Source organism: Belonocnema kinseyi, chromosome 2 (genome assembly GCF_010883055.1).
Source record: "Belonocnema kinseyi isolate 2016_QV_RU_SX_M_011 chromosome 2, B_treatae_v1, whole genome shotgun sequence".
Taxonomy (NCBI): Eukaryota; Metazoa; Arthropoda; class Insecta; order Hymenoptera; family Cynipidae; genus Belonocnema; species Belonocnema kinseyi.
The window spans coordinates 25701255-25715693 of NC_046658.1; the positions used below are offsets into that span (position 1 = coordinate 25701255).

Sequence of the window (14439 nt, forward strand, 5' to 3'; positions counted from 1 at the left end):
CAAAATATTGTGTAGTTTGGAAGAAACGCTCGGAAGAATTGTAACACACATAACCTCGAAATATACACACACGTTTTTAGCAAAATCAAAATTTTCTGGAATTAACCAAAAAAAAAAGTGTGCAGGGACGTCCGTTAGCATGTTCGTTATCATTCCCCAGATTTTGAAGACAAAATATTAATCTAGGAAAAAAGCCGTTGGGTTCTAACACCGATAAAATCGATACTAATTCCTAAGCGCCATGCAAATTAATCAAATTTAGCGAAATAAAATTCTTTCGAATTAACCCACACAAAAAGTTTGCAGGGACGTCCATTAGCATGTTCTCTATTATTTCCCAAATTTTAAAGACAAAATGTTTATTATTCTAGAAAAAAAGCCGGGGGACCTATAACTGATAAAATCGATCATTTTCTAAGTATCACATGCCCTTAAAGACATCAATAATAGTTTAATTTTGCATAAGTCATTTCTATTCGCTCTTAAGTAAACCTTAGAATTTTTTAAGACAATTGAATATATATCACTTAGTCGTGATATTACCATCAGCTAGTGCCGAGCATTTAATCACGTAAATTATCTTGGTGTTTAGATCTTGGAGAATAATATCAGGCTTTGTAGCATTGATACGTTGAGTGGTGGAGATCGAGAAATTCCAGTATATCTTACACTGATCATTCTCTACAGCGGACTCTAGTTCCCCCTGGGTGTATGGCAAGACGGGGATTAGATCAACACGATAAAAATGCCGAATATGGTAATATAACACTTTTAGAGTCGCATTGTGTCTTTCTATCCATCTGAAGCGTGCATACTTTGAGCATCCACTGAGAACATGTCCAATTGTTTCTGGCTCTTGCTTGCACGTTCGGCAGTTGGTATCGCCTATAGGTATATTCATTATACGCTCGCGGTAAACTAAGGTGCCTATAACGCTATCTTCACAAGGAAAAATAAATCCCTCTGTTTCCGATCTCAATCCAGCAGATTTGAGAAAAATGTTAAACAGACCCATCGATAGCTCTTCTCTATGTACAATGCCGTAGAATTTACAATGAAGGGGTTTGCCAGCATGTACTTTTAGTGGAAGCGAATATTCTGTTTTTCCTGTACACGAATTTTAAGCACCAAAGGTTTTTAGTAATGCTAGGCTATATGTAGTGTTGCCGGAATCAAATGGAAGACCAAGCTTCTCTAAAGCATTAGAGAATCTGTGCTTTTTAGAACTGGGCAGATTGTAGCTAGAACCGTTCTTCGATGAAGACACTCTAAGTTCAGCAAACCTCTACCGCCTTTTTCTCGAGGGAAGTACATACGACGTACAGAAGATCTAGCATGATGACTTCGAAGGATTGTCATCATTTTGTGTGGGCTACGGTCAAGTGGCTTCAACTCACCGGCGTTCTATTTTACTGTGCCAAACGTGTAAAGCAGTATAGGAACGGTCAAAATATTGATCCCCCGGATCTTACTCTTCCCAGATAATTCGGAAGCCCAAATTTTGCTGAGAATTTTACGATACCTTTTTCAAGGGCCGTTTTTAACACATGCACAACATGGGTTTCTGCTTGCGGTATTTCAAGATATGCATATGTTTATCCATTACCAAGATGTTGAATGGTATTTCCACCTATGATTTGAAGATCCTAATCGGCACACGATGATGTATTTTCTAGTCTTCCTTTGTGTAGATGGACGCAGACACACATGTTCAGTCCAAAGCGCATGCCAATGGCTTTAGAGTTCCTATTCACTACCGCCCAAGAATTTCAAGGTTCTCTTTTGAAGAAGCAAAGAGTTTAAGGTCGTCCATGTATAAAAGGTGGTTGACCCTAAATCCTCTTCTGTTCGGCGGGCCATATAGGCACCAAGAGCTTTTGCCTCGGAGCACAAATTGATAGAGGCAAGAGGGAGATGCAGAAAATTATTAGACTTAAAGAGTCTGTTTGAAAGACTCTCCCCTTATGTGACATAACTGGTAGTCACTTGTCTTGTCAGATGTTATGACAAATCTTGTCTGCCACAAGAGTATACGCTCTTCCATATATCTCACTATTTTTGGATACACATCCAGGATCTCAAGGAGTTTAACAAGTGAATAAATAATTTTACAACTGTAGTTTTATGATATTATTTTTTCAAACTTTTCTTCCGGTGAACCCGATTGTACATCATAGCCACGGACTGAGTCCAGTGACTGATGAGATTAGGGTGTTTTAAGTTGATTTAGTACGATGCTTGAAATTTTCTGCGATGATATTGTAGGTATACAATTTCGAGCGGCCGCGAGTGTTTGAGGTGACAGCAGTCACCTCTGGATGCTTTCTTAGAGCTACCATCTGCCACTCCACATGTTTTCAGTCGCTTGCTTCTTGATAGCCGAGAAAGTTTCTTGCAATGTGACAGGTGTTTAATAAAACCTCCTTCTGAGCTGCCGGATGATTCACACTCCTCCATACGGTCTTTCCTTCATGCCTTAACTCGCTATCTTATGGATCTTGATTGTATATGTTGACTGCAAATTTCGGTTAAGTGGACAAACAATGTCGATGGTATAGATTCTCCCACCTTTTTTTTCTCGCAGCACGAAGTAAGGTGGATTGACTCGGATGAAATTATCCGTTTGGATAGTAAAATCCCAATATAAGATATAATCTTCGCTTTCTAAAACGGGCTTTGGAATGTATCTATAGAAAGACATCCATTCTTTTAAGAGTCCTAGGTTTAGGGCAAGTTGTTGAAACATAATGCCCGGTACATCATTATGTGTTTGCGTATATTCTCTGAGCCATTACGTGAAAGCCAACAATAATGTGCTGGATGGATTCGTTGGTAACACGTTTTTGCAATAATTTCTGGTTCCGACAACCTTGTGCTGTATCGCAATGACGAATTCTTCCGTTTCTGGATGCAGAACACCGTTTTTCAACCAATTATTGGATGTCTCACTATCTACTTCATTAACGTTTTGGGGTGCTCGCCATGGATGGCTTTCTGCCTCCGTTGTATTTCTAATTCCTTTATGGTATTTTCCCTGATATTCAAGGCCCTATCTGAGCACAAATTTAAGGGCATCTAGTCAAGATTCGCTTTACAGATGGTACTGTAAAGTGCAACATTTCGTTTGATGTTAAAATAGTCTCGCAACTGTACATTTCGGTTGATGTTAAAACAGTCTCGCAACTGTACAACTTGTGACTCACACAGTTTTTTGACATCTACAATGCCCCTACCCCTATATGTCGTGGTAGAACTACTCTTTCAATCGCTGAATTTTTGTGTTACATTCGGTGCTTCGTCATTTCTACGCGAGCAATTCTGTTTAACTTTTAAAGGTCGGTGTTACACCATTTTATGAACCCGAAGGAGTACGTGAGGAGAGGGATGGAATATTTGTTGATTGCCCTGATTTTGTTTTGCCGAGTTGAGAAAACTCTTCATAATCAATCTGAGTGTCGTAACGAAGGCAGTCGTTAGGCTTGTCTTAACTATCATATGCTGAATACCCTTAGATTCAAGAATACCCAGATATTTATATGATTTGCCTGCAGCTATTGCCTCGATGTCAATTTCGAACTCGTTCTCTAAGTCTGCGGTCCCTAGTTCCCCTCTGATTAAATGCACTCTTCTGCATTTATCTAGTCCGAACTCCATGTGGATATCATTGAGAAACTGCTTTTTGACATCGATCACTTGCTGCAGTTTCTGGCCTGAACTAGCGTACAGCTTCAGGTCATCCATGTAAAGAAGATGGATCACTTCTTGACCATCCTCATTATCATGAATTCTGAAACCATGAGACATGTTGGTTAGTGTTTTTACCAATAGATTTAACGCTAAACAGAACCATAGTGCGCTGAAGGAGTCTCTTTGAAATATACCCGTCATAAAGCGTATTAATCTAGTTATCCTTGGTTGTCCATGATCAAAATACTTGATTCTTGTATCTCAGAGCCTCATCACATGGCGTATAAAACCAATAATGCGTACGCAGATTTTGTAAAGTTTTGAGACTTCAAGCAAATAATCATGTGGCACGGAAGGAAACGCTTGCTTGTTGTCAATGTATGAGTGTCGTAATAATAATGTCGCGTGCTATGTGTAAGTTTCTTTGATGCTTACGAGCTTGAGTCATGGCAACAGCGTCTATAGTGACTAGATCTTTGCAGCCTCGTGAGTTTTACAATATCCTTTTTGTTCTTCTGTAAGAATGTCATTCCCCTCGCTATGAGAATATACCTTATCTGCAATGATAGCTGTAAGACATTCATAAATTGTTGGAAGACAGGCTATCGGTCGAAGTTCAGGTGGATTTTGAACATCTGGTTTTTTTTGGTAACATATACGTAGTACCCTGGAGCATAAAGCCTGGCATCAGATCTGAGTGTTCAATGATCTTCTGAAAACACCTTGCCAACGCAAGATACACACTCGTCAGGTACTTGTACCAGAAGTTGTGCACCATGTCCGGAATTGGAGCTTTTCATTTACATACCCTTTTCAAGACCGCTGAAACATCTAAAGCTGTGATGCTTGTCAGTTGCATTTCAGGGCTATTGCTTGCCCTTGCTTCCTCCAGTTTGAACCACGCAGTGTCCATATTACATCTGTTCATTTTTCCTCAAACAACCGACCAGTAGTTAGTCACATCTTCCAATTGAGGGACTTTGGTGCCTTACTGATTATTTGGCTTTACTCTCTATTCAGTCTCAACTTTCATCCAATATTGCTGGTGTTAATGCCTCGGCGTTCGTAGGGTGGGTGATTTTAGTAACATGGTTCATCAGCTTTCTGGTTCTAGTTCCTTTTTTATATTGAGTTAATCGACCCAATTTGCACTTTACTTTGCTGACATCCATATATAACCTAACTTTCCATGGTGGATCTCGATACCTTGTTGGGACAAAAACGGCATTTATAGGCCTAGTTTTCCGGCACAACGTTCTAACGGTTGCCATAGCTGCACAGTGTACAAGAGTTTGCACCTCTAACACAGTTTGTGCTACTTTCAAATACATAGGTAAAACCTTGCTGTCGAGACGTGCTATTAGTGTACGCAGATCATTTCTGATGTTCATTTTGGACAGAGAATGCTTTAGTGTTGATTCTACATATCTGAACTCTAGTAAAGCATGAACAAAATTCCTTTCAAGGTGCTGTAGTTTTTCTGGGATTTCCCTATCCACATCATCGTTAGTAATATCCGGATGTGGTTCTAATGGACCCGGTAAATGATGTTCATTATCCTTAACACCTATGCCTTGAACATCAATCAAGCCTTCGTTGTCCACATCGTTTAAGGCGAGTTCATCAATAGGAAGCTGCTGTTCGAATATGGGTGAGGGGAGGTGGGGGGGGGGGCACTCAGGCCTGACAAAACGGGGGCGTTGCGGAAAGGCGATCTACTCTAACGGCCTCCCTGTGTAACTACTTCACGACTTTCCGACAGCTTACTTGAAGCGGAAGGCACACGCAAATAAGGACGATGGGTAGCTCTCGTCGAGCAGTGGGGCTCCGATGTCAACTTAAGCCGACGGAACTGATCGGATCGAATGAGTAGAATGAGCCTGTCTGTGAGGTTTTCAACAGGGCCACCTGGCACGCGACTATATATCGCTAAATAGTACTTCGAAGTTAATGTAGCAGTTTTAGTAAGAAACCCCAATGAATATCAATTCGTTTTAATCAGAAATATTATACTATATTTTAAAATTAATTATTTGCTATAAGATTTCTTGTTAATATTTAATTTAAATTCTTTCTGAATTGGTGGTGCTGTCGTTGGCTCTCGTCAACAGGATTTACGATTCGACAATGAAAACAGAAGAAGAAGTATTGGATAGGCAGAGATAGAGAGATTAGAAAGAGAGGTCCGATCAATTTCAGACATCGGAGTCCCACTGTAGTGTTTTGAATCTCAAAGTGTGAAATCTTGACGAGAGGATAGTAAAACCTGTGTTTTTCGTGAGTCTAATATTTATAAAAGGAAGTGATTTTCTGTTAAATAACTTCTTTGTATGTTTGTTTATGAAACTGCGCAATAGACAAAAGTGCGTGCTTCCCCACTTGCAGGGATGACGTGCAGTGTTTTAGTGCATAGTTACGTATTTTGGGATACCACTGTCCTCGAAGGGTTATTCGAGTGAACGCCCGAGTATCTGGATCGATTATTCAACAGATAGCTCTCCTTTTAAACGAAATGCTCAGCTTGCCGCAAGATTTTAAAGTGCTTAAGCAGGTAAAACATTTTTTTAACGCGAAGAAACAAACTTTTTTCCTCATTTCCTTTAAATATTCGGTTTAGCCTTGGCTACTTATTAGAAAAACTATTTTCAAAATCGTTCTCATCGTGCAGTAAAATACACCGGAGATAGTTCATACGCCCTTGACGATTTATGTTCGGAGTTGTGCAGAGATCCTATATATTTTCATTTAATATGCAAGGTTCTAATTCCGGATTAGGTGTGCCGAAAATTGTACCGTTACAATGATTCTGTGTGAATATTGCATGGATGCTTCCGTGTGTTCGCCCCTGAATGAATCAATGTTAGTCTTAAATGGCGTTTCATTACCTTCAGACTTGAGTCATAACCGATAGTAGTTTTCCCTTGTCTCAATTTGGTCGCCCTAAAGAAATTCTAAGCTCGAAAACTACTCTAACTGATCGCTGCTTCGCTTTATAGTAGAACTCGTTATTACAACGATCATATCGAGGCGTATTTTTTCCTTTCAATTGTTAAATAAAAAAGAGAATTTGTTTCGAAAAAAGCGGCCTGTATCGGGAGTATTTATTCTCTTTAGATTATTTATAAAAAAATCAAAGAAAATAGCTTCACCATTTGGCCTAAATCCTGTAAGTCCTATTTGCGCTCTATTTCCAAGGCCCTTAAAATCGCTTTATAGCCAGGACATTGAAAAAATATATATTCTTCAGTAATTTGTGACCTGAATATTATTTTAAATTTGAGGGCTTCGACATATTTTTGTCCGCTCGCTCTTACCTCCGAGTGGTGCTTCAATTATTTTCGAGTCATAGAAATTCTGAAAGATCTCCCCCGAATCATACACAATACTTTTTTTAACACTCTTTATGATTTGGGGACTTTTCATGACCTTAGGTCGGTTCTACAATCTCACTTTTTGAGTCGGTGACAAAAGGGATTCAATTTTAAAAACCAAACCCTTACAACTAATATTTTCTTTTCAGGGGTTATCAATGTTCCCTCAGTTTTCTGTCAAAAAAGCCAGGATCACCTAGGATCACCAGGTGATCCTGGATCAGACTGCACCTGTGGATTGTGGAGATTACCTCTCTTAAGCAGTTCCAACAACCCTTAAAAAACGCAAGAGTCTTCAACATGATATTCACATACTAACTTCATTATAAGCCATATTCTTCCGCGGACTCATTTCTCCACTCACTGGGGAGTATCAGGGGGATGTTATAAAAAATTATTTATATTTTTCCAGTACTTTTAGTGACACTCAATTTTTTGTCGCGTTTAACTAGTCACAACTGAAAACAGCTTATGTGTATATTGTATATTTAATATAAACAGGTGGATGCTCTGTTGGTCAACATCTTTGGTGGAATCATGAGATGTGATGTTATTGCCGAAGGAATAATTGCAGCGACCAAAGAACTGGACCTCAAAATCCCTGTCGTAGTTAGGCTGCAGGTATATTTTTGTCTTTTACGTTTCTTATAATACTGTTCTTTTATTTTACATATGGGTAAATATCTGGAGTCTATGAAAAAGTCCATTCGTAACTAATCAAGCCATCAAAATGAAGTCTAAATGGCAAAGGGAAACAGTTACGTCACTCTTTTTTATCATCTGTGAGGTTTAAACAGTTAGTTTATCGAATTTAGGAGTAATTTCTTTATTTCTAAGCATGCATTATTGTATTGCTAGCTTCTTTTTATTGCTGACGTAACGTATGGTTTTGAATCATGAAGTAAAAGTGAGGGCACGGATGGGGAGGAGTTTAGAAATTTACCAAAAATGTATAAAAAACTATAAAAAATTTTCAACTACGGCCAGTAGACAAGAACCAATTAACAGCAATTTATAAAAATTTTCAACGTTGACCAAAAAATAAAATCATAAGGAATTGAACCCTTAACTGGCACACCTCCTTTTTATTACGTAAATGAAACAACAGGTTCTATTCACCCCACGTGTTCAAAAATGTTCCGCGCAGCCGGTATCGAATATTTTTACACACGAAAATGATGTAATGTAGTTAAAGATATGTTTTTTTTAATGGAATCGGTTTATATTTATTTGTTTAATTTAAATTAGTTAACAAAAATTTGCAAAAAACGACAAAAAGTAAGTTTTTTTACTAAAAAATTCATAACCCACGTAATTTTTTATATTTTTACCTAAAAATGTAGGGTTATACTCTTGAGATACTACACTTTAAGAAAAAAACTACTGCATTATTGATGCTTCCAAAAAGGTATTTATTTTGCAAAATGACAACTCGATTTTATGGTAAAATAAAACACCATATTTTTCAATGTTCAAATCAATTTATTTTTATTTGAAAGCACAAAAATAGTTTATGAAAAATCAAAAATGCAAAAGGAACATAAAAAACAGTTTTTCAAAGTTGTAATTACTCTTTCAAACCTACGCATTCGCTGCAAAGGCCTGCGCGGTGCTCATGGCACATCGATCTATTGCAAGCGATTACTGGCTTACGAAGCAAGCGTCGCCGTAAATTGTAGTCCATCTAAAAGAACAAGAAACTATGAAATAATGAAAAAAATATCTCACTTTAGATGATAAACTTATATTGGAAATCGAACGAAAATCACTCACATCAATGGGACAAATTATTGTTGAAAATCACTTTTTTGCTTATTGATGACATAACCGGCGTTAAATACCCCACAGTTTTACAAGGTCTACTTTGAACGGGTGCCCAACAAATGCTGACATTTGCGCGCTCTATACTAACTTACTTTACCTCTCGTTAGTGATGTCAATTACTGGTAAAAGTCGACATGTGGACCATTTTCTCGAATTTACTACGGTCAATTCGACCTCAAAAATTTGTTGAAGTATTTTTTACCCATAGTGCCAGTTAAGGATTTAAAAAAATCAAAAATAGGGATTGAAAAGTTGAAGTAGGTAACATTATTATTCGTTCAAATAGTTTTATAGTTTAAATATTCTATTTTATGCTTGTATTTTATTGCCCGAGTGCGCATGTTCAATCAAAGTAACTACTCTTAATTGTAAATCATGGCAACGTTTTTCCTATTTCCTAAGAATATTTCCAGCAGATTTATTAACTGACATCAACAAAGAAATGGGTCAAGTAATCAAAAAATTGATACAAAAGAACGAAAAATAGAAAATTATAGAAAAATCGTCAAACCTAACCTTCATTTGTTATAAGGTTCAACTTCAGATTCCATTAGATATACAATGGAATATGATGAAATGTGACGTACGATCTTATAAGAAAATTTCTGTTGCACAAGTAAATCTTTTTATGAATACTTAGTAATTACATAATATCTAATCGTGCTCTTGATTTATATTTGAATATTAGGATTCATTCTTCATTTTATGATTTTTCCAAATTCTTAGGAGCACCTTTATAGATTAGGCAAAGAGTGTAACTCAAGATTTCAGAATGTTTATTTAGCTGAAGTCGATAGTGCCATTCCCACATAACAATTTCATTTATGTCCTCTTCTCCAAAGAAAGTATTTTATCAAGCAGGTTTTTAATTCAGTACGTCATAATCAATTTAATCAATTCAAGTTCAGGAATTGGATTTAAAAATTCAAAAAATTATTCACTCGCACCTCACAAAGGAAGTTTTCGTTGAAGGTCACTTTATAAAAATATCAATATTTGATTATTAGTACTAAACAAAAATTCTTGTTAATTACCCGGTTCAAAAATTTAAATCTTTCCTTCCATCCCCATATCTCTGCTTCATAGCCTGACATCGGCCATTCCAGCGTATCAAATAATCACATTTTCCTTCTCCACCATTTTTAATCTTCTTTTTCTTATTCTTGATGTGTGGTTTATTACTTCTATTATTATTTCTATCGCTTCTAACGTCGCACGGCCGTGCGATAGGTGGTTACAGTCAGTGACGGACTCAGTGCGACGATTCAGCGAAACCCTCCTGCACCCGGGGGAAACGAAGCGACCCAAGGATAACCGCCTTCTTTATTTTGCCGGCAAGTGTCTTAGCATCTTCTTGACACGCAGGGATGCTTTTCAGGCTATTAAAAAGTGAAAGCTTTATTATCTATTCGATAATAAACATGGTGCGTTTCTCGAAGTCGAGGAGAACTATGTCAAACCTCGAGTGCGCAACAGAAACAATTGTCGAAAATATGAAGTCCCAATGTGCCTTTGGATGTATGCGGTTCCCGCATAAATTGGACAACTAGATAATATGTTTCCTAGATGTTCGGGGCACGACGAAATCACAACGAAAGGCCGGCGAAACCTTTTTATGTCTTGAGAACAGGAAGCCACCCACGGATGACCAATGATAGTTCTACACCTCCGAGAGTACTGATCAGAAGAACAATTGAAGGGTGGAAATTCAAAAGTGTGTTAGAGCCATTTTTCAAATTTTCTGAGCCTGTGGAAAAACTTTGGCTTTTTGATATTTCTCAATATTTTATTAATTTGTGAAATTTTATTAGTAAATTTTTCTACGAATATTTTATTATTTACAAAATGATGCATTCTGGAAAAAAAAAAATAAAATGAATGTCCGCTTGACCATAGTATTGCGATGTTTCGGCGAATAGAATAATAATTTTTGTATCAAAATGTTCAGAAAAGAATACACTATTCAGGTATACAAGACAATTTTATAATTTTCAATTTTAAAAGGTTTAACCAGAGTATAATATGTAGAGGCGATCCTTACCTTCAAAATTTAACATTTGTTACTGAATCGAATGTTTTTATATCGGTAGTACACCAAATTCCTATTGGCGCTAGCCTAGATAACATTCTATCACACTTACGTTTATTAAATGAAACGTAAGCACGATAGAACCTCGAAAGTTACTGTTAAAACATAGATCTTCCATGAGGTTCCAATGGCTTTCATACAGTTTTAAATTTTCAATATGCCTCGACTTACCAAAACTCGATTTAAACAATAAATTTCAAGCGATAACTCATTCGCATTTTGCACTTTTTTTAAAGCTAAAATAACGGCCTTCGATTGTAGATAAAATATTGATAAAAAACCGGATTTCGAAAAATGGCTCTTATACACTTTTGAATTTCCACGCTTCAATTACTTTAACCGAATATTTTGTTTACAGTCGTTGCAGCTCCGTTTTAAGGTCTTGATATCTGTTCTTCTTTTTCTTCTCCTTGGCGTAGATGTAGCCGGCCACAGCCAATAAGGCGATCACGAATATAATTCGTTTCTCGAAGTCCTGAAAAAAGATGCCAGGCCTAAAGTGTGCAATAAAGACTGCTGTCTGAAAATCATAGGCCGCGAAAATTTGGCACTGCTCATTTTGGACAATCAACTTCATCTCCCATGGAGTTACGCAGGACAGGGTCGTTACCAACAGACTAAGAGCGACATAGATGATAGTAAACCACTCTTATGTCTGCATCATGTCTATCGAGATACGTTGTTCCCACGTTAATAGGACACACAGGTAGTATGTGTTCTAGTTCCTCAGCGTATGCATGACACGCTCTTCACCTATTGCTGGGAACTTCTTCACGTAAAATGCGGTCACGGTTTACTAAGGTGCAAATGACACCGTCCTGTCATTTTAAAATAAAACCCTCTGTACCTGAATTAGTTCCTGATGATCTGAGAAAATCAAAAGTTTGTTTCTTCTACAAGAATTGATCGTCAGCATTTATGGCAAAGTTACCGTGCATTTCCATGTTGAGTAACTGTTGACGGAATTTTCTAACCTCTGCATTCTTTACTTCGCCTTGCAAAAGTGAGGCTTCTAGAGGGAGTAATGCAATTTTTTTACTTCTGATGTTAATATTTGGGCCAAGGGTCTCAGCCGCCTGGTCCGTGGCCTTGTGAAGGAACGCTCCTTTGCCAATCATCTCGTGTTTTATGATCACTTTTAAAAGACAAATTGATATGCAAGCTCTTATGCATATGCATTATCTCAAGTGTGGCTCTGTCGAGGGCTGCAAGCTCGTGCTTGTCGTGCTTGTCGAGGCGAAATGGCTCAGCGAGAAATTGTTGATTCTCCCTGACCCACCCCTCCCTCTCCCTTATTCTCCTGCTTGCGTCAGATAACATCCGCATTTCGTCAACAATTTGATTCTTGATTGTCGGCAGCTGTCAATGGTTCTGTGTGTGATGCTATATCCTCAGTTCATGGGAAAACTTTCGGACCCTTTCCACGCATTGAACATGGTACGCGTTTTGTTTTGCCCAGCCAAACCTCTTTTTCAGTTGATGGAAGCTTGTTTTGGTATTTTGATCCATCGTCTGTTTTAGATTTCGATTGGAATCAGCCAAAGCTCTCTCCACACTATAAACTGAACAATTAATGGTCCAGAGGTCTGACCTGCGGAGTTATCTTTACGAAGCGAGGCATCCATTTTATTCAGATCTTTGCCGCGAATAATCTTAATTTCACTTCCTCCTCTTCGTCTGTGACTTGTTATTGCGACTTTGGAGAAGCGATCTGCGTTCATGTCTAGTTTTCGAGAGGTAGGTAGCTTGATTTCGCGAACACAGCTGCGAAACTTGCTGAACCTCTGGGTGTTTTTGGCACAACAAAATGTGCATACGCGCCATGAAGCCTCCATGAACAGGGATAATACTGGCATCGTTGCAGTCAGAAAGTCATCATTGAGTCGATTCGTCCACTTAACGTGAGCCAATATTTTGAAATTTTTTGCTACAAAAGTAGTAATGAGCAAAAATTAGAATTAGGCAGAATTGTAGATACCTTTAGTCACACTTTTCGTAACATTGAATACATTCCAAAAAGAATTGTACTTCATGAGATCCACATCGTCATCTTCCCGCATGACCGTGCTCCTACAAGAAGTCTGAAATTATTTTTAACCTTATACATATATATAACCTTATATATACATAAATATAAATATATATTTCGAAACAAAAGTGAATCTATATTTTTTCAGGGAACGAACGTAGACGAAGCAAAAGCACTGATAGCGAATGCAGGGCTTAAAATTGTGCCAGTCGATGATCTTGATGAAGCTGCGAGAGTCGCCGTAAAATTATCAACCATCGTGCAGATAGCCGCATCTGCCAAAGTCGGCGTTAATTTTGAGTTGCATTCAATTTCATAAATATAGCTTCAATTTAAAGAGAAACTCTTTATCTTATGCAAAGCTAGCTACGCTGCTCACCTTTTCTCTTTCTTATATTATGAAAACGTTGCATTGAATACTCTTGAAGGCAATAACTGCACTTCCTCTCTCACTTTTTCTTTAACGCGCTTGATTTTGAGTAGGAAGTTTCGGAAATTATCTGAATGTTTGCATAACGCAAGAGTGCTTGCAATATAAACGAAATTCGAGTCGTAGGTTATCGAATCGTGGAAGTGATCTGTAAGAATACAAGTTTTATTTTAATATTTACGATAATAGCAAAGATTCTTATATTCAAGAAACACGTGCGAAGGCAGAATTATTTACTTTAAATACAAGCATAAGTTGATATCATTAACAAAAATTTATGTAAAAGAAATTGTCTAATGATTTGTGATTAATATATGGTTTATTGTGTCTCGTGCTTGGAAACTACACGGTTCAGTATTACAAATTTAATTATTTTCGACATTTCTCAGTCGTTGCACATGAAAACGTATTTTTCAAGTGATGAAACTAAATTCTTCGTAACAAAATTACGTGTCCATCGTCCACGACAACAAGTGGGTAGTCGGTTGTCTAAAATAATGATTATACTCTAAATTATTATGCACTTAAAAAAAACTGTTTGATGTAATATATAACATATTTAGATATACATAAATTATTTTACGTAATTTGGTTTGCTCTTATTTATTCTATCACTCTTAAAGTTATCTTCTTCTTGGTTGACCTTTAGAATTTATTTTAGAATATGATTTGGGAGAAGTATTTGGTTAATCAGTTACCATTTTATTATAGACAAGACCAACTTTTTGTAATGTGTTAGCTAAATGCACGAGCGCGATTGTTCTTTTGTTCTTAAGCTTCTTTTTTAATATAAATATTTATTATCTCATATATGCATGACAATGAAACATTTCCAGGCATTTAGAGCGAGAAGAAAGTTGCGGTTTACAATCCAAGGATGTCAACACAATCTTTTCGCATGCACAGATCGAAAATTCTATAATTTACTTCCTAGAACAGTGGTCGGAAAACTTTTTGATAATTTTCAGGTAAGGGCTGGGTCAACCCAAGAAAATTTTTTCGCGTATTC

General features: G+C 37.3%; 1 protein-coding gene across 1 annotated transcript; it reads left to right on the plus strand.

Moving 5' to 3' along the window:
• Positions 1 to 730: 730 nt before the first annotated feature.
• On the plus strand, positions 731 to 14017 carry LOC117183161 (succinate--CoA ligase [ADP-forming] subunit beta, mitochondrial-like). The gene is made up of 3 exons (XM_033376386.1): positions 731 to 757; positions 7560 to 7679; positions 13149 to 14017. The coding sequence occupies exons 1-3, from the start codon at positions 746 to 748 to the stop codon at positions 13317 to 13319; spliced, it is 303 nt and encodes a 100-aa protein (XP_033232277.1). The 5' UTR covers positions 731 to 745; the 3' UTR covers positions 13320 to 14017.
• The last annotated feature ends 422 nt before the right edge of the window (positions 14018 to 14439 follow it).

Excerpts from the sequence above, each read along its gene's own strand:
- LOC117183161 (XM_033376386.1), top strand. Across the intron at positions 7,680-13,148 it reads CTGTCGTAGTTAGGCTGCAG|GGAACGAACGTAGACGAAGC; the intron begins GTATATTTTTGT and ends ATATTTTTTCAG.